We start from the raw sequence: 23,557 nt of genomic DNA on the forward strand, positions 1-23,557 counted from the left end.
AAGCGAGTTTCGAGAGAGGATGATGCATTTCATTCCCTGTAATTTCAGCCAAAGTAGCTTGTGTGAAGTCCAGGGATATGCACTGGGCTTTGGTAGCACACAGAGACCAACGAGACATCAACCTCACCTCACTGCGGATGCTTATTGTAGCAGATGGAGCCAACCCTTGTAAGTAGCTTCCTTTCTTACAAACACCTGCTGATTTAAAGTGAAAATACAGTGTACGTGGTTTGATAATGCAGCTGTCAATGATTCAAATGTAATTTTTGGCTTTGCAGCATAATGCAAAGAATAATGCCCCCAGTACATTCTTAGGTTGTGTTGGTTGTTAATGTGAACAGTGCATTTCAATGTCTATTTTGAGGTACATGTGATAAATAAATGAATCTGAATATGAAGTGCCTAATATTGGACACAGGATTTCCTCACCTTAAAACGTTGATCTGAAAGAGAACAATGATCACGTCCAAATTTATTTTCAGGGGCAGGGTTAGTAATACCTCTCTGGTGTTTTAGGATGCTTGTTGAAGGTTGGCCTTGTCTCCGATGCATCCAGGAGGGTGAGGGTCACTGTTGTTCAGCGGGTAGTGAGGCAGGTTTGAAGCTTTGATTTTTCAGGCCATCTTTATCTCATTCAACCGGTGACCCAGAGGCTCCTGTGGATTTTTCAGTTTGCTCTTGCTACGAGGAAGCACCCTTGATATTTATCATTGGACAACACACACAAAATGTTGGAGGAAGTCAACAGGTTGGGCAGCATCTTTGGAGGGAAATAAACAGTCGACATTTTGAAGCGAGGCCCTTCATCAGGATGATGACGGTTTATTCCCCTTTGTAGATGCTGCCTGATTTGCTGAGTTCCTGCAGTATTTTGTGTGTGTTGCTCAAGAATCCCAGCATTTGCAGAATCTCTTGTGTTGGTTTTGATAGTTAACTGGTATTTATCCAACGCCTTGTTGTGGAACTTGATTGTTGGAGAACAATGTTATATAACGGGGCTAGTTAGATTGAGGACCATTGCTTTCCAGGTGTTTAATGTGAGCACTCTTGTTTCATATGTTTCAATATAGGAGTCAAGGTTGTGGTCTCTGAATTTGCACAAGTATACCTTGTGCACTATTTCCATAAGTAAAGTTGGGTGATGTTTAGTTCTGGGATGGAGATGACAAAGTTCCACCCTGGGGGACCTTTTATGGTTAAAGCACAATAACAAAGAAGATTGAGTCAAAGTCAAATACAAAATCAAGTTTATTGCCACAGAGGGGGGGATTGAAGCGATGACATAGCCTTGTTGAAGGGGTTGGGAGTCTAGGGAATCTTGGTTCAGATCCTGGCTTGCATTGTAGCAGATAAAAATTAAGCCACAAAATCAAATGATTCATATGTGACAAATCTGTTTTGTTTCTTGAAGTCGTGACTAGCGGAATAATGGGAACCAGTGGATTTGGGGGTTTCTGGAATTTTTAAAATGCCTTTGATAAGGTGCTAAACAATAAGATATTAAAAAGTTAAGCTCATTGATACCCTGAGGAGGCAGAGAGTAGAGGTAGTTGGGTTGGTTTTGTGTTGGGCGGCTGTGACGAGTGGGTTGCTGCAGATCCCAGTCATTCATATGCAGCAGCAGTGGTTTGGATGAAGACGCAGGTGTGATACTTGCAAGTCCGCTGATGAAACCAAGCTGGCGAACTGTGTCGGTAATGAGGACGGTGCCGAGAGGCTTCACGGAGATGAAAGTAGTCTGTGTGAATGTGATCTGCAATATAATGTGGAAAAATGTGAGGCAGAATAAAATGACAAATATTCTTCAGATGCTGAGAGATTGAAAGGAGCTGATGTTTGGAGGGACCTGTGTGTGCTGTGCATGAAACACTGAAAGTTAGCAGCACAGTAAACAATAACAAGGCAGATGGTATGTTGGCCTTTATTGTAAGAGAATTTGAATACAAAAATAAATGTGTCTTATTGCATTTATGAGAAGAAGAGTCTCAAGTTTGTATACAGCATACATACCTTGACAATAAATCTTTGAATTGTAAACGGAGATTGCACCAGGTATATTGTGTCCCGATCTGATCTTCCTCCCTACGGACTACAATGAAGGTCGATGCAGCAAAGGTCTATTGATTTGATTGCTGGGATGGGTGAATTCTCATACAAGGAGAGATTAAATAGACCAGGAGTTTACGGTAATCAGAACTGTTCACAATTCAAATATTCATAATTCTTCCAAGGCATTAGAGGGTTAGATACAGGGAAGATGCCTCCTCTGACTAGGGTGCCTGGACTGAGATGAACAGAAAATTAGAGGGTAGTGGTTCTTTGGAATTCTCTACTCCAGAGGACTCTGGAGCCTCTGTCATTTATTGGACAAAAGTTAATAGATATTTGAATAGTCAACGAATTGAGTGAGGGATATAAAATTAAAGTAGGGAGTGACACTGAGGTAAAGGATCTCACATGACCTCATTGAATACTGGAGTAAGATTGCCTGTTACTGCTTTTATTCTTGATGTCTTTTTGTTCAACAATTTGGGCCGGGTCTTGAGCAGTCCAGAAGAGGGTTCTTAGATAGATAGATAGATAGATAGATACTTTATTCATCCCCATGGGGAAATTCAACTTTTTTTCAATGTCCCATACACTTGTTGTAGCAAAACTAATTACATACAATACTTAACTCAGTAAAAAAATATGATATGCATCTAAATCACCATCTCAAAAAGCATTAATAATAGCTTTTAAAAAGTTCTTAAGTCCTGGCGGTAGAATTGTAAAGCCTAATGGCATTGGGGAGTATTGACCTCTTCATCCTGTCTGAGGAGCATTGCATTGATAGTAACCTGTCACTGAAACTGCTTCTCTGTCTCTGGATGGTGCTATGTAGAGGATGTTCAGAGTTATCCATAATTGACCGTAGCCTACTCAGCGCCCTTCGCTCAGCTACCGATGTTAAACTCTCCAGTACTTTGCCCACGACAGAGCCCGCCTTCCTTACCAGCTTATTAAGACGTGAGGCGTCCCTCTTCTTAATGCTTCCTCCCCAACACGCCACCACAAAGAAGAGGGCGCTCTCCACAACTGACCTATAGAACATCTTCAGCATCTCACTACAGACATTGAATGACGCCAACCTTCTTAGGAAGTACATTCGACTCTGTGCCTTCCTGCACAAGGCATCTGTGTTGGCAGTCCAGTCAAGCTTCTCGTCTAACTGTACTCCCAGATACTTGTAGGTCTTAACCTGCTCCACACATTCTCCATTAATGATCACCGGCTCCATATGAGGCCTAGATCTCCTAAAGTCCACCACCATCTCCTTGGTCTTGGTGATATTGAGACGCAGGTAGTTTGAGTTGCACCATATCACAAAGTCCTGTATCAGTTTCCTATACTCCTCCTCCTGTCCATTCCTGACACACCCCACTATGGCCGTGTCATCAGCGAACTTCTGCACATGGCAGGATTCTGAGTTATATTGGAAGTCTGATGTGTACAGGGTGAACAGGACCGGAGAGAGTACGGTTCCCTGCGGCGCCCCTGTGCTGCTGACCACCGTGTCAGACCTACAGTCTCCCAACTGCACATACTGAGGTCTATCTGTCAAGTAGTCCACTATCCAATCCACCATGTGAGAGTCTACTCCCATCTCCGTTAGTTTGTGCCTTAAGATCTTGGGCTGGATGGTGTTAAAGGCACTAGAGAAGTCAAGGAATGTAATCCTCACAGCACAACTGATCCCCTCTAGGTGAGAGAGTGATTTATGCAGCAAATACATGATAGCATCCTCCACTCCCACCTTCTCCTTATATGCAAACTGAAGCGGATCCCGGGCGTGCCTGGTTTGTGGCCTCAGATTCTGTATTATCAGCCGCTCCATGGTCTTCATCACGTGCGACGTCAAGGCAACAGGTCTGAAGTCATTCAACTCCTTTGGTTGTGGTTTCTTCGGTACCGGGACAATACAGGATGTCTTCCACTGTCTGGGTACTCTTCTCTGCTCCAGGCTCATGTTGAAGATGCGCTGTAGTGGTTCTCCCAGCTCAGTAGCACAGGCCCTCAGTAATCGTGGGGAAACTCCATCCGGTCCAGCCGCCTTGCTGGTACAGATCTTCCTCAGTTGACCTTCCACCTGTGCAGCCGTAATTCTGGGCGTGGGCAAGGTCTCCTGTGAGTGGCTATTTTCCTGTGAGGGAAGTAAGCCTGGTGTGGATTTCTGCGGTGAGGATGAGATTGAGCTGTCGAACCTGTTGAAGAAGTTGTTCAGCTGGTTCGCTTTCTCCACATCTCCACTTATGTTCGCCCTCCGCTTTGCACCGCATCCGGTGATGATCTTCATCCCATCCCACACCTCCTTCATGCTTTTTTTCTGCAGCTTTTGTTCTAGCTTCCTCCTATACTGCACCTTTGCCCCCCTCATCTGTACTCTGAGTTCCTTCTGAACTCTTTTAAGCTCCAACCGATCACCATATTTAAAGGCCCTCTTCTTCTGGTTTAGGAGGCCTTTGATAGATAGATAGATAGATACTTTATTCATCCCCATGGGGAAATTCAACATTTTTTCCAATGTCCCATACACTTGTTGTAGCAAAAACTCATTACATACAATACTTAACTCAGTAATAATATGATATGCATCTAAATCACTAACTCAAAAAGCATTAATAATAGCTTTAAAAAAAGTTCTTAAGTCCTGGCAGTTGAATTGTAAAGCCTAATGGCATTGGGGAGTATTGACCTCTTCATCCTGTCTGAGGAGCATTGCATCGACAGTAACCTGTCGCTGAAACTGCTTCTCTGTCTCTGAATGGTGCTATGTAGAGGATGTTCAGGGTTTTCCATAATTGACCGTAGCCTACTCAGCGCCCTTCGCTCAGCTACCGATGTTAAACTCTCCAGTACTTTGCCCACAACAGAGCCCGCCTTCCTTATCAGCTTATTAAGACGTGAGGCGTCCTTCTTCTTAATGCTTCCTCCCCAACACGCCACCACAAAGAAGAGGGCGCTCTCAACAACTGACCTATAGAACATCTTCAGCATCTCACTGCAGACATTGAATGACACCAACCTTCTAAGGAAGTACAGTCGACTCTGTGCTAGTGACTAGTGATCCAGGGCTTATTATTGGGATAGCAGCGAACAGTTCTAACAGGGACAACTGCATCCACACAAAAGTTAATATAGTCCGTTGTGCATTCAGTGACCTCCTCAACGCCCCCACAGAGCCCCCCTTGCAGTACATCCCAGTTAGTAGTACCGAAGCAGTCTCTCAGGGCCTGTTCAGCTTCAGGAGTCCACTTCCTAAAAGAGCGTGTGGTAGTGGGATGCCTCATCACAATTGATTTATATCTGGGCTGTAACAAAACCAGGCCCAAACTTGGCCCAAAATGTTAACTTTTTTATTCTTTTCCATTGATGATGCCTGATCTGCTGAGTTCCTCTGGCATATTGTGAGTGTTGAATTAGTGTTTTTGTTTTTGTTAACCACAGAATGGGTCCAGACTTCTTAGGATTGTCCTTCTTGCATGAGCTATGTAGGGTTAAATTGTTCTTGGAGGTAGGCACAACGTTGTGGGCTGAAGGACCTTTACTGTGCTGTACTGTTCTATGTTCTGTGTTCTCATTGTAAGTGTAAGTTGTAGGCTGTTGCCCTGCATTTAATTTCAATTTAGCAGTAAGAAAAATACAATAGTGCTTGCATAGTGAAATTTAGATTAGTACCTGATTGTTAAAGCTGTTCTAATATTTTGTTAATGTTTTGCTCCTTAGGGTCTATTTCTTCCTGTGATGCATTCCTGAATGTCTTCCAAAGCAAAGGATTGCGCCCTGAAGTAATATGTCCTTGTGCCAGTTCCCCTGAAGCTCTCACTGTAGCTATCCGCAGGTATGTCATCGACTTGTTTGAAAGTTTGAGGAGAAGAGGAAGGGTTTTGCATCTTCAGGTTTGTTCTGGTGACTGGCCTATGCTTGATAAAACTGCAGCTTTCTATTGATCAAGCAATTCAGATATGAACAAGTATCGTTGATGTTAGTATCTACCATATTCCTGGTTTGCCTGTCATTGTCTTTATGGCTACACAGATCCACAGCAGTTGGGTTCAAAGCTGTAGTCTCCTCTATTAAATACTCGGCAGAGGAAGGTGTACATCACACTTTCCAGCATTAACTGAGGAAAAATCAGTGTGGTGTTCAAAGTATTAAATTATTATCAAAGTTCATATATGTCACTATGTACAACCCCGAGATGCATTTTCTTGCAGGAATTCACAGTAAATGCAAAAATACAGTCAATAGAATCAATGAAACACTACCCCCAACAGGACTGACAAACAATCAATGTGCAAACATAGAAAGAACAAAAGGAAAACTAACTAAAAAATCAAGATCATGAGATGAAGAGTCGGTAAAAGTCCATAGGTTGTGGGAACAGTTCAGTCATGTTTTTCATTCTTTTGTATTTGCACAGTTTGTTGTCTTTGCTCTTTAGTTGTTTGTCCGTCCTGTTGGGTGCAACCTTGGATTGAGTCTGCAGGCAAGAAAACAAATCTCAGGGTTGTATATGGTGACATATATGTATGTATTTTGATAATAAGTTTACTTTAAACTTTTGAATGGGGACTCGCTAGTCCCTTTATACCTTTGATTTCTGGATTTTCTCCCCTTTTAGAAAACAGTCTAAGCCTTTAATCCTTCTACCAAAGTGCATGGCCATACACTTCTCTACACTATGTTCTTTGTAGAGAAATATAACACACTTAAACAATCTTTTACTGTTGATCCAATATAAGTCTTCACATCAACTCATATATAAATCCTCTTTAGAACAAAAAATGTGGGACATTTTCCATTAAATATTTAGTGTGTGAATATCTAGAAGGAGAGGTAAGAAAAAGGACCCAAGTGGCAACTTTTTCACGAAGAGAGTGGTGGATATGCAGAACAAGCTGCCAGAAGTGATAGTTATTCATATATGCAGGTACGTGAGAAGGAAAGGCATAGAAGGATATGAGGCAAGAGATCCTGGGGCCAAGTCCATGGTTCAATGAACGTAGCTTCCAAGCCGATAAGGTGGTAAAGAAGGTGTATGGCATGCTTGCCTTCTTTGGTAGCGGTGTTGCGTGTAAGAGTAATGAAGTTATGCTGCAGCTTGTATAAAACTTCAGTCAGTTTGCACTTGGAGTATTGTGTGTCGTTCTAGGTGCCCCGTTACAGAGGTTGTGCAAAGGACGCACAGGTTTACCAGGATGCTGCCCGGATTAGAGGGGATGGGCCATAAGGAAAGCTTGGACAACTTTGGGTTGTTTGCCCTAGAATACGGGGGTGGGGGGCTGATGGAAGACCTAATCGAGGTTTATAAAATTATCGGAAGCATAGACAGGGCAGACAGTCAGAATCTTAACCCCAGAGTAAAAACATGTATGCTTTTCAGATTGGGGGCAAAGCTTGAAAATGCCATGAGGGTCAGGGTTTTCACACAGGGAGTGGTAGATGCCTGCAATTAGTTACCAGGGATAGTAGTGGAGGTGATACCTAGAAGAGAGGGATATTGACAGTACTCGGATATGTAAACTAGGATATGCTTCAATTACTAATCCATTTACAACGATGTTTCTGGGATTTAAGGACCTGCATTATAGGGAGAGGTTGAATAGATTTAGACCTTATTCCCTGGAGGAGAGATTTGATAGAGGAGTGTAAATAGGGAAATGCAAGGAGTCTTTTTCCACTGAGGTTAGGTGAGACTAGAAGTCACAGATTAAGGATGAAATATGAAATATTTAAGGGGAAATCTGAAGGGGAGCATTCACTCTGAAGGTAGTGAGAGTGTGGAACAAACTGCCAGCGAAAGTGCTGGCTGGGGGTTTTATTTCAACATTTAAGAGTATCTGGATAGGTACATAGATGGGAAGGTTTATGGAGGCCTGTGCTGCAGGTGCAGGTCAATGGGACCGGGCAGATTATTAGTTCAGACTAGATGGGCCAGTGGGCCTGTTTCTATGTCGTAGTGCTCTTTGACGCTGATGCACATGAAGAAGACATTTAATGTAAATTGGCATGATGATCCAAATGACACTGTGGGCCGAGTGCTCTCTCCACTGCTGTGCTGTTTTATGTGGGTAAGTAGGCCGAAGTAGACAGCTTGTTTGGCATTGACGAGCTGGGGCAAAGGGCTTGCTTCCCTACTGTATAACTCCATCTCTCTATATTTTAGGCCGACAGATGATACCAACCAGCCTCCTGGTCGAGGCGTTCTCTCCATGCATGGCCTGAGCTATGGGGTGATAAGAGTGGACTCTGAAGAAAAGCTGTCTGTTCTGACTGTACAAGATGTTGGAATGGTGATGCCTGGAGGTATGGCACAATGGAGTACATTTACAGTGCTGCTTTTTCAACTCAACGTGGAGATTAAGCTGATCAGCTTTAAATGCACCGTGCTTTTTAAAATCGCGACTGTGCGTGCATTAAATGTATCAATAATGTTTAGGCAGAAGTCTGTAGAATACATTTCCATGTTAATTTTGCCGAATAGTTGGATGATGAATAGTGAAGCAGTTTAAATGAATAAATGAATGAATTGTTATGTTATGCTAGTGTGATGCTAAGTTGTTGGTGATGTGCAAGTGTTAGATTGTTATTAACAGACTTTAAAACTGAAGAAATAGCATTTCTTCATTCATTATTTTACAACTGTCTAAGTGAGCACTTTAAGCAAAAAAAAAGTGCAGATGTTATTTAAATTTAATTTTACAAAATATAATTCTTGTTTATTTTTGCATATCCCGACAAGGAATGAAATCATAGTAGCAATATTCCACTTGATATCAGAGGTAGAAAAGACAACATTAAGTTGTCCATACTAGATTTATAAAGTGTAGAATTAGACCCAATGGAAGTTAAGTACTGTACATAATCCCATATTCCAGCACTTAGCCAGTAGCCTTTGATGCCAGGTTTCATCTAAATATTTATCCAGTGTTGTGGGAGTACCTCCCTCCAGCACGCCCACAGGTCATACAGACTAGACTTCTATACCCCAATGACCAAAATCATTCTCCCTCAGATTCTCCTCCAGCTGTCTTATCTCTCACTTTAAACCTATGTTCTCTGGCTAGAGACACACCAATTAAGGGGAAATTGTTCTCCCTATTTAAGCCACTGATAATTTCGCCTTGTGCACAATGGGTGTGTTTTTCATTAAAAGCGAACCTGCAGTCTCTCAAGGCCTCTCCATTTTTTCATCTCAATGATTCATTCATCAGAGATTTGTACTAATAGGCGTCCTGGTGCTATGCACAAACACGTTATTGCATTTCAATTATTTTGGTAATTGAACAATTCAAGATGCTCAATAGACTGTGCTACTCAGCTACGAGCTATCCTTTCCACATTGGCCACCTGTTATTCAAGTGCCACAAAAGGCACTGCCTGCTGCCTCCTTAACTTGATCATCTCTAGTGCCTTTATTGAATATATTGCCCTCACTCCAGTTTTAGAAGAGAATGAATCGAGATCTGTTCCTAATATCATCCAGTGCTGTGGGATTTTCTTTCCTCTTTGTCTTAAGTTAAACCCTAGCAATATTTGCTCTTAAAACCAAAATCACCAGATTCTGCAGATGCTGGAAATCCAGAGTAACAAAAATGCTGGAGGGACTCAGTAGGCCTGACAGCATGAATGGAGAGGAAAGAAGAGTCAATGTTTCAAGCAGAAACCTTTCATCAGGACCCTTCCTCTTGTGTTTTGCTGTTAAAATACTGCATGATCACGTACTTCCACCCTTGGCAAGGAAGATGCCCTTCGTCTAGTGTCAGATTCAAAAGAGACCATCTGCTCTTTTTGCACTTTCCCTTTGATTTTGTACCAGCTTATGCCCAGGTTCCTAAATAAGGCTTAAACATGGACCTACTGTATACAGTTTGTCATGGAGATAATTCGGAAACTGTGTAGCTTGGATGTTTGATGGTTGGGTAGAGTTGTTCTCCAATCTTGGCGATTTACGTGCAAGTGATTCATCACCATACGAGGAGACGTCATCAGTGTGTTGTCAACTGTATTCTGTCTTCCAAATGCTTGGTCTTTATATACTTATGAATCAGTTGATTGGTTGTCATTACGGAAACTTAGTTGTAATGTCGGGAGGATCCATGAACGGTAAAGTGGCATGATCAGCTCCCGCTAGTCTCTACCCGTAAAGAGTGAGAGGGGCACAAATTTGACTGAAACTCCTGGCGTAAGCAGACACAGGGCATGCAAGACAATTCCTAGAAGGGTGGTTTTCCTTAAACAATTCTGTAAACAGACGTGCAGACCTCAATCCTATTTGTGTAAACTTAAGAACGGAGAACAACTCAAACCAACCATATATCTTGGAATCTTAATCAATACAATTCTTTGTGTTTCTGCCAGTTCATTAGTATCCTTTTAAATGTACGATGCTTCATATAGTTCTCAATCTTCAGTCTCTGTTCTAGCGATGATTTGCAGGGTTAATATTAACAGTTCTGAAATTAGTATGAAAAGGTTCCAAGTTGCGGAGGAGTATTTAATGAACCTCATTTTCACTAATCGCAGAATGGTAATCACTTTCAGTTCCTGTTTCATTGTCCTTGGTTGCTAATATATCAGTGTACATTATCTCACATTTGTCTGTACCTGAAATCATCTCTGTAGCTAGCTTGTTTAACTTCTCCTTGCTCCTTTCAAGTCCAGAAGGTCCAGTTACACAATTATGTAGTTTGCTGTCTTATTTGGTATTTGAGGCATGTCACTGACTGTTAGTCACTGCCTTCCTTAGACAAATCTATATTTACTTTTCATTAATTATTTATCCGTTTATATATTTGTAGTTAATTTTGTATGAATCCTATTTCACATTATCAAGCGGGCATTCCTTCTGAATGCATTCTGAAAATCCGATGGCTTGGGTCTGCTAATTGAATCAATTTCTGAAAGGACTCCAGAAGACTGGGCCTGTATTGCACTGAAGCCATGGTAACCTGGTGTAATTGATGATATAGCCCCGTAAAATATTCCCACATGTACTTATTACTTGTACATCAACCACCTCGTAACTCTATAGTTTACAACTGTTTCTTGTATCACATATTCCTGAGAGTATGCTGACTATCCCTGTGTATACATCGGAGAATATTTATTTTTCCTTGATAGCTGTCAGAGGTTCTGAGAGCTATCAAGGTGATGGTGAACGGGTGCAGAGGGTGCAAAACGGATTGATTGCAGATGCCGGGAAACTGAACTAAAGCAGGAAATGCTGGATGTACATTCAACTATCAAGGCTGCACTCAGAGATAGAGAAAGAATTAATAACTTGGCATCTGATAAAAATCCTTCACCCTGAAATGTTAATTCTGTTCTCAGACCTTTAGTCAATTGACTAATAGGAATACCTTCCCTCTGTAAACTCACAGATACTTGTCAGGGATACTAGTACAGGCAGATACATTAGGGGCATTTAGACTCTTAGATGGGCACATGGTTGATAGAAAACTGGAGGGCAATGTGCAAGGGAAAGGTTAGATTGTTCTTAGAGCAGCTTCAAAGATCAGCACAACATTATGTGCGGAAAGGGCTGTACTGTGCTCTAAACGTTCCATGTTCTATTTATGAAAGTTTTGTTGCTGAATTACGGTTCCCAGTCCATGTGCCTTTCTGCAAGTATGACGTGTGTTATAATGCCAGAAGATGTCTTGTTACTCTGTGGACATCAGGCGTTGTTCATAGTACCAACTTTAAATGGAAATGAAGCATTGTATTAGGTCTCATTCAAGGGGGAAGTAAGAACTTTTGGAGGGAAATGGTCTGTGGATGCTTCTCATCAGGATCAGCTCTAGATGAAGGGTCTTGCCCTCAGAAGTCAACTCCACAGATGCTGCTTGATCTGTTGAGTTCCTCCAGCTTTTTGTGTATTGCTCCAGGTTCCATCATCTGCCGTCTCGTGCCTCCAAAAGCGCACCTCTGCTGGATTAATTAACAAATTAAGTATAATTGCCTATGCATTGTTTTGCTTTGACTTAATTGATATTAGCTCTGTCTTTGTAAGTTTTGCTGAGTTAATCTTCCTGACACTTGTGCTTCTCTGCAGCTGTGATGTGTGTTGTCAGACCGGAAGGAATCCCGTTGCTCTGTAGAACCGATGAAATTGGGGAACTCTGTGTCTGTTCCATTGCTGCGGGCATGTCCTACTACGGTCTATCAGGGATGACAAAGAACACCTTTGAGGTACAGTCTGTGTCTTTCTTTGCGATCCTGGGGGATTATACTGCAGAAGCAAATGTGGCATTGCTCCGGCAATCGCGGTGTTGAACAGTCTCAAAGATCCCCATGGTTTTTGCTTCCCATTTATACAAATACAGTAGGCCCAGTGGAGCAGGAAGTTGTGGGCCCATTTAGCTGTGGGGTGAGGTGAGGGTGCAAATTTAAGGGGTCAGTGCCCCCGGTAGGTTGGAGGGACAAGTAGGCCAAGAGTGACATCAGCCCAATAGTCAGGAACCTGTTTACTCCCTATATTTTTATTATTTTTTTTACACAGAGTGGTGGGTGCATGGAACACCCTGCCAGGGAGGCAGATACAGTAGGGACATTTAAGGGACTCAGAGACGCACATGGAGGATGTAAAATCGAGGCACCCATGGTGTTGTGCTGACCTTTTAACCTACTCTAAGGTAGATCTAAGCCTTCCCTCCTACATAGCCCTCCATTTTTGAATCATCCGCTCACCTATATATGAGTCACTTTTGTATCCGTCTCTACATTCCCAGTAGCACGTTCCATGCACTCCCTGTGTAAGAACGAATATATATTTTTTAAAAATGCGGCAAGTAGGTTGGAGTCTGGCCTTTGGTGCTATAACTATGTTGGTCTTGCACTAATGGCCGGGGAGCTTAAGCACTGGACAAAAATCAGTCTGCAAATGAACCTGATTATAGTTTTCTTCACATTTTTCTCTTGCTTCATGAAACAGAATTCAAATCTGAGACCATATATAGTTTGCACTGAACAGTAGGCATTAAATGGACCTCTTGCATGTTAATGATGAGCTCTTGATCTCATAATCTACCTCATTGTGCCCCTTGCACCTTTTTGTCGATGTTTGCATTACATTTTCTCTGTAACCGTACCACCATATTCTGCTTTTTCTTTGCACTCCCTGAATTTTGAAATGAACTGTATGGATGGCATGCAAGCAGAACTTTTGGATTGATACATCAGAGTCAGGTTTATTATCACCGGCATGTGACGTGCATGTACAATGCAATGCATAATATATTAAAAACAAAAGAAAATAATAATAAATAAATAAATTGATTACAATATACATATATTCAATAGATTAAAAATTGTGCAAAAACTAGAAAAATACTACATATTAAGAAGTGACTAGTCCAAGCTTCAATGCCCATTTAAGAATTGGATGGCAGAGGGGAAGAAGCTGTTCCTGAATCGCTGAGTGTGTGCCTTCAGGCTTCTGTACCTCCTTCCTGATGGTAACAGTGAGAAAAGGGCATGCCCTGGGTGCTGGAGGTCTTTAATAATGGACATTGCCTTTCCGAGACACCATTCCCTAAAGGTGTCCTGGGTACTTTGTAGGCTAGTGCCCAAGATGGAGCTGACTAGATTTACAACCTTCTGCAGCTTCTTTCGGTCCTGTGCAGTAGCCCCATCCCCCATTCTAGACAGTGATGCAGCCTGTCAGAATGCTCTCCATGATACAACTATGGAAGTTTCTGAGTGTATTTGTTGACACGCCAAATCGCTTCAAACTCCTAATGAAGTATAACCACTGTCTTGCCTTCTTTACAACTGCATCAGTAATCTTGGGACCAGGTTAGGTCCTCAGATATCTTGACACACAGGAACTTGAAACTGCTCATTCTCTCCACTTCTGATCCCTCTATGAGGATTGGTATGTGTTCCTTCATCTTATTCTTCCTGAACTCCACAATCAGCTCTTTCGTCTTACTGAAATTGAGTGCCAGGTTGTTGCTGCGACCACACTCCACTAGTTGGCATATCTCACTCTTGTACACCCTCATCACCACCTGAGATTCTACCAACAATGGTTGTATCATCAGCAAATTTGTAGATGGTATTTGAGCTATGCCTAGCCACACAGTCATGTGTATACAGAGAGTAGAGCAGTGGGTTAAGCACACACCCCTGAGATGCACCAGTGTTGATCGTCAGCGAGGAAGATATCTTATCACCAATCCACACAGATTGTCATCTTCCGGTTGAGAAGTGGAGGATGCAATTGCAGAGGGAGGTACAGAGGCCCAGGTTCTGCAACTTCTCAATCAGGATTGTGGGAATGATGGTATTAAATGCTGAGCTGTAGTCCATGAACAGCATCCTGACATAGGTGTTTGTATTGTCCAGGCGGTCTAAAGCCGTGTGGAGAGCCATTGAGATTGCGTCTGCCATTGACCTATTGTGACGATAGTCAAATTGCAATGGGTCCAGGTCCTTGCTGAGGCAGGAGTTCAGTCTAGTCATGACCAACCTTTCAAAGCATTTCATTACTGTCGATGTGAGTGCTACCGGGTGATAGTCATTAAGGCAGCTCACGTTATTCTTCTTAGACACTGGTATAATGGTTGCCTATTTGAAGCAAGTGTGAACTTCTGCCTATAGCAGTGAGAGTTTGAAAATGTCCTTGAATACTCCCGCTAGTTGGTTGCACAAGTTTTCAGAGCCTTACCAGGTATTCCATTGGGGCCTATGGCCTTGCGATGGTTCACTCTTTCTAAAGACAGTCTAACATCGGCCTCTGAGATGGAGATCACAGGGTCATCAGGTGCAGCAGGGATTTTCACAGCTGTAGTTGTGTTCTCCCTTTCCAAGTGTGCATTGAAGGTGTTGAATTCATCTGGTAGTGAAGCATCGCTGCCATTCATACTATCGGGTTTCACTTTGTGGGAAGTAATGTCCAGCAAATCCTGCCAGAGTTGTCGTGCATCCGATGTAGCCTCCAACCTCATTTGAAATTGTGTCTTCGCCCTTGAAATAGCCCTCCGCAGATCATACCTGGTGTTCTGGTATACGTGACAATGATAAGCCATTACCTGCTCCCTGCTTGCACTGGTACCAGGTGTACAATTCACGTCTGCTTCCAGACGTATCAAGCCTTACAGAATGGTGGATAGTCAGTCCAGTTTGTCTTACGTGACCAGCAAAGCGTTGCTTTCCCTTCCCTGCTCCTGTCCTGTAGTTTCACTCACCTCCACGGTTACCTTTTCCGATCACTATACTGTGACGGCCTTGCGGATACCCGCTTCCCAGCAGTCAGTGCAGTACTGATGAGATGGTCGGGGGCCCTGCAAAGAGACTCCGATGGAAATCACTGACCTTTTGTTTGTCCGTGAACTAATGAGATTCTGACTTTGAACTTTAGTATCATGCCATAGTGTATTTAGTGTATTACATATTTTGGACAAATTTACACATTTGTTCCAATGTTCCAACTTTGTGCAGCAAGTGTTTAATGACTCAAAAATGGCTTGAAATTCAATTTCTGTTTTTGGGAGAAATCTTCTTAGAGAAAAGATGACATTTCTGTACAGTTTGATGAATACAATTGAAAATGATTTCTTTTACAAGAAATTTTTCATTGGTCCTCATCTCTGTGGGACATAATTAAAAATACTCAAAAATTATTTTAAAATAATACAGAACCTAAATTATACATTGGTGAACTGTATCCATTTCCTAATAATGTAGGAAAACTTAATAATCAAGTTCTATATCAGAAGACTTGTCTGTTTAAAAAAAATATATATTTAAAGTCTGTTCAAAACCACAAGCAAGCAGAATTGATAAAACTAACAACAGTAGTTAATTCAATCTGGAGTCTGGGCTCTGGTGCAATTTATTTCAAAGTAGCAAAATTAATGTCCAAAAGCAATTTAGAATACAGCAATATTTCACACTCTAACAAAATCTAAGAGCATAGCAGTGGAAAAAGCCAAGTTCAAGCTAAAGCTCAGATAGTTTTGGTTTTTGTTATATGATCACCCGGGCCATGTTGTCTTCTCATTGATTACAGAAGACATGATCATTGAAGACACACTCAATATTTTAGAAACAGCTTCTTCCCCTCTGCCATCGGATTTCTGAATGAACCCACATATACCACCTAACTTTTATTTCAAAATGTTCGCTCTCTTTTTGTGCTAATTATTTAATTTATTCTTTATATGTAATTCTTATTGAAATTCATAGTTTTTAAAAATTATTATGTGTTGCAATGTACTGCTGCCGCAAAACAACAAATTTCACAACGTACGCCGGTGATATTAAACATGGTTCTGACTCTGATTCATTAAGTTATTTTCATTTTAGTTGCCACAGTCATTTCTTTTGTGGCAGTTGGGTCATTTTTTCTCCAATTGCAGGGTTATTACAGTATTTATTTTTCTTTTTATTACCATTATCTCACTCCAAGTTGCCAAGTTACTTGTTGAAACAAACTGGGCTTCCTCATGATGTTCCAAAGGCGCTCCAAGATTCTCAGAAGGAAGAATTCTCACGTGGTTCGAGTGGTAGGCCGTAACCTCATGTACTAAATACGCAGCTGTTCCATTCTGAGGAAGCCCACTTACTGGCCTAGGAGATCCTGGCTAGGCAAACATCCATAATCTCTATTTCACAGATTTGGATTCAGAATCATTTATTTATCACATGTATATCGGAACATACAGTGAAATGTGTCATGCTCCCAAGATGGGCTGTGGCAGCCACATGTTCCAGCGCCAACGTAGCATGCCCACAGGGTCAGCGGAACAACACGAACAATAACAGCAGCAAAACAAGCTGCTTTCCTCCCTCTCACCCACCACCCTTTCGCACGTATCAACAGGCCTCCAGCCCCAGAACAGGCTGTCTCCAGACCTCAAACTACCAAGCAAGTTCACAGGCTTTGGGCCTTCGACCTCTGAAAATACAATCAGGCCTCTTGCTCACAGACACTGGGCCTCCAGCTCATTGCTACATGACTGCTCCTAACCTGGGACAACAGGCAACTTTATAACATCTCTTCCCATGTGTATGAATTAAAACTTTATCTCTAAATGTAGCAAGATGGGATCTGCTGCCTTGTTTTTGAGGAACAACTTTCTTAATTCGAAATGCTGCAGATGCTGGAAATCTGAAACAAAACATACAGAAATCTCTAGGGAGCAAGAAGCACTTCATAGTTGTTGTTTTTTTCATTGGCTCTTTTAGGAAGGGACACATCATCTCAATGGTATTGAGCAAGTTTCTCAAGCATCTGCCTGGTGTTTGAGTGCATGTCAGGTAGTTGCCACCACACAAAAAGCTTGAGGAACTCAGCAGGTCAGGCAGCATCTGTGGAGGAAAATTTATAGTTGACATTTCGGGCTGAGACCCTTCATCTGAGGACCTCTTACTGTCTTCCAGAACAGCCACTACTGCCTTCCATAAGTTGCCTTCTACTACCTTTGAAGACTGCCCACCGATACTTTAAATTGGATTTATAAAAGGGATTTGATCTCTTATAAATATTACTTTAGTTGTTAGTGCCCTTTCTCTTCATACTGTATAAATACCCATTGTGCAACTTCCTTGTTATGTGACATGTTTTAATGTTCATCTGTTTATTGATTCTTCTGCCCACCACCTTTATTTCCTGTTCCAGATGTTTCCCATGATGAGCTCAGGAGCTCCGGTCAGTGAATATCCTTTTGTCCGAACTGGACTCTTGGGCTTCGTTGGCCCCGGTGGGATGGTGTTTGTGGTGGGAAAAATGGACGGTCTGATGGTTGTCAGTGGGCGGCGACACAATGCAGATGACATTGTGGCAACGGCACTTGCAGTGGAACCAATGAAGTTTGTCTACAGAGGAAGGTCTGTGTCTGTGCTGGCTTGTAGAATGTAAAGAGAGTTTATCCTGCAAACTGTTTTGCTTTGAAGCCAAATTCTGTGTGCCAGCATTAATTGTACAATTCAAGTTGCTGAAAGTAAATATATTGTTGATTGTTTTTTGATGGAAGGTGATGGTCTTACATTTAACTGTTACAGTTCGTAAGTTCGATTATCTCTAAAAATTTTGACTGAGACAAATCAAGTGCTTAGAAATTCAGTAACAAGTGTAGCATTGCGTCCCAACTTCTAACTCAAAGCCTTAGACAATGAAGTTTTTCATGTGGCTTCTTCACCGATCTGCCTACCTGTGTTGCCACTTCTAGGAAATTATGTTCTTGTACCACTATACCTTGCTGTTCCCCAGGACCCTGTATGCCGTGGTCTGATTTCACATATCATAAAGCATCTCCTTGTACTTGTTTGATTTTGATTCCAGTTGCCATTCTCTTGTCCACCCTCCCTATTTTTTTTTAATTATAAGAAGACCATCTTCTTCACTGACCACTCAGCCACCAGTTTTGCATACTTCTTAATCAAGTTGTTTACATTTTCTTCCAATTCATTAACAAACAATAAAGGGCCAAGCATTGATCCCTGTGGCAAAAATCTAAAAGGCAACCACTCTGTCTCCTAACACCAAGCCAATTTTGTAATGGGTTTGCTAACTCACCCAAGTTACCATGTATTCTAACCTTCTGGGCCAGCCGATCATGTAAATTCTTGTCAAAGGTCTTGCTAAAATCCAGGTAGACAAGGTCCAGCATCTTGCCATTGTCAATCCTTTTGGTCACCTCCCCAAAAGCTAATTAATTTGATCATAACATTCCTTTCACATTAACTGAAAGAAAAAACTCATGTATGATAAAATTAAATCTTACAGAATTTTAACTAAATTTTTCATTGACTTGTAATCATCATGATAGTTATTGAGGAGATGGGTATAACATACACATGGAGCTGTTTTGACATTTACTAGTTTAATTACCAACTAAAAAGGTTAAAAATTATTTATTAACTTCAAAAATTTCACTGAGAAGTAAGACTAGTCATAATACCCTAATCTAAAGGAACAATAGTTATAAATAACTGTGAAACAGTTAATTAGGTTAGATATCAGAGTTTATGGTGGGACATTAAGCCTTTTGAAAAGTGACAAGTTTGCATATTGATCCATTTGACTCTATGAGTTAAATCCAGATGAAGGGCTAAAAGATAACCAAAAATAAAGGGAAGGTCACAGTGACATGTATGAATAAGAACAATAGTTGTTGTTGGATTACGCATGGCAGTCATTTAATTTGATTCATCTTTGTTTGTTAACAGAATAGCTGTGTTTTCTATAAATGTTTTGCATGATGAGAGGATCGTAATCATTGCTGAGCAGAGACCAGATTCTACTGAGGAGGATAGCTTTCAGTGGATGAGTAGAGTCCTTCAGGTAAAGATGATCACCAAAACTACATTTGACTCAAGTTTGGCAAATAGGAATCTCAGGGTAGTATATGGTGACATATATGCACTTTGATCATAACTTTACTTTGACCTTCGATAAGTCTCTGACATTTTGACAATGAGCTGAGACTCCAGCTGTTTGGTTGGAGATCATACCTATGGTTTAAAAAGGCTCCTATTATTGTGTCCGGTGATCATTTCATTAACTGTGGAAACTTGGATGAGGAGAGGATTGAGCTTACCAGTGATGTTGCTATCAATAAGTTGTGCAATGAAATCGAATAATAAAATGCAACGCACACACAAATTGCTAGAGGAACTCAGCAGGCCAAGCAACGTCTATGGAAAAGGGTCAACGTTTTGGGCCGAGACCCTTCATCTAGACTGGAAAAAAGTTAGAACAAGAGTGTGGGAGGAGGAGAGGATGAAGTACAAGGTAGCAGGTGATAGGTGAAACTGGGAGAGAGGGAGGGGTAAAGAGCTGGGATGCTGATAGGTGAACGAGAGAAAGGTTTGGACAGGGGGTAAATCTGATAGGAGAGGGGAGAAGACCATGGAAGAAGAGGGAAGGGGGAGGAGCACCAGAAGGAGGTGATGGGCAGGTAAGGAGATGAGGTGAAGGAAGGAAGCGGGAATGGGGAAGGGGGTTGGAGGCTACCCAGATAGATTATAAGGCATTGTGACTCCAACCTGGGTGTGGCCTCATCGCGACAATAGAGGAGGCCATGGACTAACATCTCAGGATGGGAATGCGAAGTAGAATTAAAGTGAGTGGCCACCAGGAGAACTCACTTTTTCAGGCAGAATGTGTAGGTGCTTGGCGAAGTGGTCTCCCAATTGTTGGGTCTTACCACTGTACAGGAGGCCACACTGGGAGCACTGGATATGGTAGATGATCCCAACAGACCCACGGGTGAAGTGTTGCCTCACCTGGAAAGACTGTTTGGGGCCTTGACTGGTGATGAGGGAGGAGGTGTAGGGGCAGGTATGGCACGTGTTCCGCTTGCAAGGGTAAGTACCAAGAGGGGGATCAGTGGGGAAGGACAGGTGGACAAGGGAATTGTGTATGGAGTGATCCCTGCAGAATGTGGAAAGTGGGGGGAGGGAAAGTGGGGGTGCTTGCTGGAAGGATCCCATTGGAGATGGCGGAAGTTATGGAGTATTATGTGCTGGATGCAGATGCTGATGGGGTGGTAGGTGAGGACAAGAGAAACCTTATCCCTGGTGGGGATAATAGGCTGCATGATTTGAGATCAGAATGCATACTGAAGCTGCATCGGCAATGAGAAAGCTCTTGGAATTATACTTAGCTTTTAGATAATTGAAGAAAGCTAAATACAAGAAGAAGTGCTTTCAGATAAATGCTTCCTTTTTGCAAAGTTACAGTTTTGCCAATGTTGTTTATCTGTTGGATCTATTGTTGAATGGAATCCTTTCAAAATATGCTGGCAGGACTTAGACATTGTTGATCATTACACTTCCATCAGCACTGATTTCAGAAAGAGATTTTCTCCTTACACCTATACTGGCAAATGTTTAATTAGCTTCAAGTTAACCTTTGTTTATATTGGTGTCACTTTTATTTTATTAACTTAGATTAGCCAGCGGTTATCTTTGAAAACATGCCTTTTACTGTATATATTGATCATGTTTCTACTGACCACCATCCTTGAGGTTACTCAACAGTGCTATTATTCTGTTATAATGCTTCCTTTGGGGCTGGTGTAGAAGCCTTGTGTGTTGGGCAACAGAGTTCCTCAATCGTAACTTTAAGATATCAAACTTTATTCAAAGAAAACTCATGAAATAAAAACCTTTAATGATAGAAACAATGACAGCAATGAATTGATATGGAAGTAAGCCAAATATGCTGTCCCTCTTCTTCAGATTTCATTCAGATATGTTGATGATGCTTTTAGTTTATTTTTTTTTGACTTGGCAATGAGGAAAATGATTGAAGAGAGTTGTGTATTAATTTTCATTAATGATTTTTTAAAGGCAATCGACGGTATTCATCAAGTAGGGGTTTACTGCTTGGCTCTGGTACCAGCTAATACCCTTCCAAAAACTCCTCTGGGTGGTATACACCTCTCTGAGACCAAACAGTGCTTTCTAGAAGGTTCTCTCCATCCTTGCAATGTGTTAATGTGTCCACACACGTGCGTAACAAATCTGCCCAAGCCAAGGCAGAAACAACCAGGTAAAGATCTTTGCTTCCATAAGCTCAATGTCAAAATACATCCATGAAAAATAATTAAACGGATAACCAGTAATTTGTGTGTAACAATGGGTAGAATATTCTTTTCTTCCTTTTAATGTAGCTTTGTTTATTATATTGTGACTGAAGCACTGAATTAAAATAAATGAAATATGGTTAACAGCTGCATCTCTTAGTCTGGTTGTGCACCAGGTAGTTTGGAGTGTACCACCTTGTATTGACAATATGGCTGCAGACTTACTACTGCTTATGCTTTCTGGTGGGATACTCTTTGCTGACGAGGTTTCTCTGGGATTTCATGCTCACTGCAGAGATCGGTCCTGCTTCGGTAATGGTAGGAAATCTGGTATCAGGAAAGAGAATCGCCCAGGCCAGTGGAAGGGATTTGGGGCAGATTGAAGACAATGACCAGGGCAGAAAGGTGAGTAGAACTGTACTCTGGCACACTCCAAGCGAGACATCTTCTGAGTGGTCTTGACTCCAATTTATGTAAAAATGTAATTGACAAAATTATGGATCACAATGTTGGATAAAGGTCAAAAATTTGCAGCCCTTGCAGTAGATTGCTGCTATGTTAAATGCAGTAAAATCAAACGCAAGATTTTCCTCTGGAACCAAATTAATTCTGCCCAACAATTTGTTTTCAGTGGTAAATGTTCTTGTCTTGATTATGCTGTGTAGTCACCTGAACTGGTGTGGATAACTTCACTCATCTACACACTCACTTCCAAGGACTTTTTAGCAACAGTATTATTTTTATTCACACAGTTTGTCTTCTTTTGCACACTGATGACTTTCAGGCTTTTGCTTATATATAGTTTTTCAAAAAATTCCATTGCATTCCATTTTGTTCCCTGTAAATGTCTGCAAAAAAAAATCTCAAGGTAGTATACAGTAATATGTATGTACTTACATAGAACATAGAAAGTCTACAGCACATTTCAGGCCCAAATGTTGTGCCAACCATGTAACCTGCTCTAGAAGCTGCCTAGAATGTCCCTACTGCATAGCCCTCTATTTTTCTATGCTCCGTGTACCTATTTAAGAGTCTCTTAAAAGACCCTATTGTATCCATCTCTACCACCTTCACTGGCAGTGCATTCCATGCACCCACCACTCTCTGTGTGGAAAAACTTACCTCTGACATCCCCCTTGTACCTACTTCCAAACACCTTAAAACTATGCCCCCTCCTGTCAGCCTTAGGAAAAAGCCTCTGGCTATCCACATGATCAATGCCTCTCATCATCTTATACACCTCTTTCAGGTCACCTCTCATCCTCCGTCGCTCCAAGGAGAAAAGGCCAAGTTCACTCAACCTATTCTCATAAGGCATGCTCTCCAATCCTTGTACTTTGATGATAAATTTACTTTGAATGTTGACGTTTGAACTGATGGGTCGCACCCTTCTAGTATTATAACAAGATAACAATCCCAGTTGATCAGTGTTAGAAATCACCAGCCCTGGTTCTTAGGATGCAGTGTTACGCCACTCTGCATGGTTATTCCTTTAATATAGCTTGCTGATCAGTCAAATTTCAATAGCAATTACTGTGAATTTAGAAAATGACTTTAAATTAAGTCTGACAATTAAACTGACCAGATGTACTGTTTTAACATCCAATGCTGTTTTAAAACTAAATTTTTGCCAGATGTTTTTCCTTAAAGAACATTAATTACAGAGCATTAAAACAGAAATTAATTTCAATGTGATGGACATACAAATAAAATAAACATGTATTCCAATTTTCAGTAAGTGTTAATACTACAAATGTACTTGTCCAGAGGAGAGAGAGCTATAATGTGCACCTGGACAATTATATTAGGATGTAAAGACCAGGCACAACAAATGGTCATAATAGAATGACTTAATAAGATTACCATGTGAAAAGATATTTCATTTCCACCTCAATCTGTTGTTTTTATTACTAAATCCCCACCTGTCTACAATTTCTTGTTTCAATGTATGTTTTTTGCTTTCTTGATTCTGC

The 23,557-nt window shown here is 41.4% G+C and overlaps 1 protein-coding gene across 4 annotated transcripts in view; it reads left to right on the plus strand.

Moving 5' to 3' along the window:
* Nucleotides 1–23,557, plus strand: part of LOC140732346 (disco-interacting protein 2 homolog C) — a 605,485-nt gene that overhangs the window by 455,954 nt on the left and 125,974 nt on the right. For all 4 annotated transcript variants that reach the window (XM_073054850.1, XM_073054852.1, XM_073054853.1 and 1 more), the window contains 8 exons: nt 49–168; nt 5,767–5,881; nt 8,210–8,349; nt 12,101–12,237; nt 17,672–17,880; nt 19,222–19,336; nt 21,349–21,550; nt 21,880–21,989. In XM_073054850.1, the coding sequence (XP_072910951.1) occupies nt 49–168; nt 5,767–5,881; nt 8,210–8,349; nt 12,101–12,237; nt 17,672–17,880; nt 19,222–19,336; nt 21,349–21,550; nt 21,880–21,989 (1,148 nt within the window). The remainder of the gene's footprint in view (nt 1–48; nt 169–5,766; nt 5,882–8,209; nt 8,350–12,100; nt 12,238–17,671; nt 17,881–19,221; nt 19,337–21,348; nt 21,551–21,879; nt 21,990–23,557) is intronic.

This window comes from Hemitrygon akajei, chromosome 8 (genome assembly GCF_048418815.1).
Source record: "Hemitrygon akajei chromosome 8, sHemAka1.3, whole genome shotgun sequence".
Classification (NCBI taxonomy): domain Eukaryota; kingdom Metazoa; phylum Chordata; class Chondrichthyes; order Myliobatiformes; family Dasyatidae; genus Hemitrygon; species Hemitrygon akajei.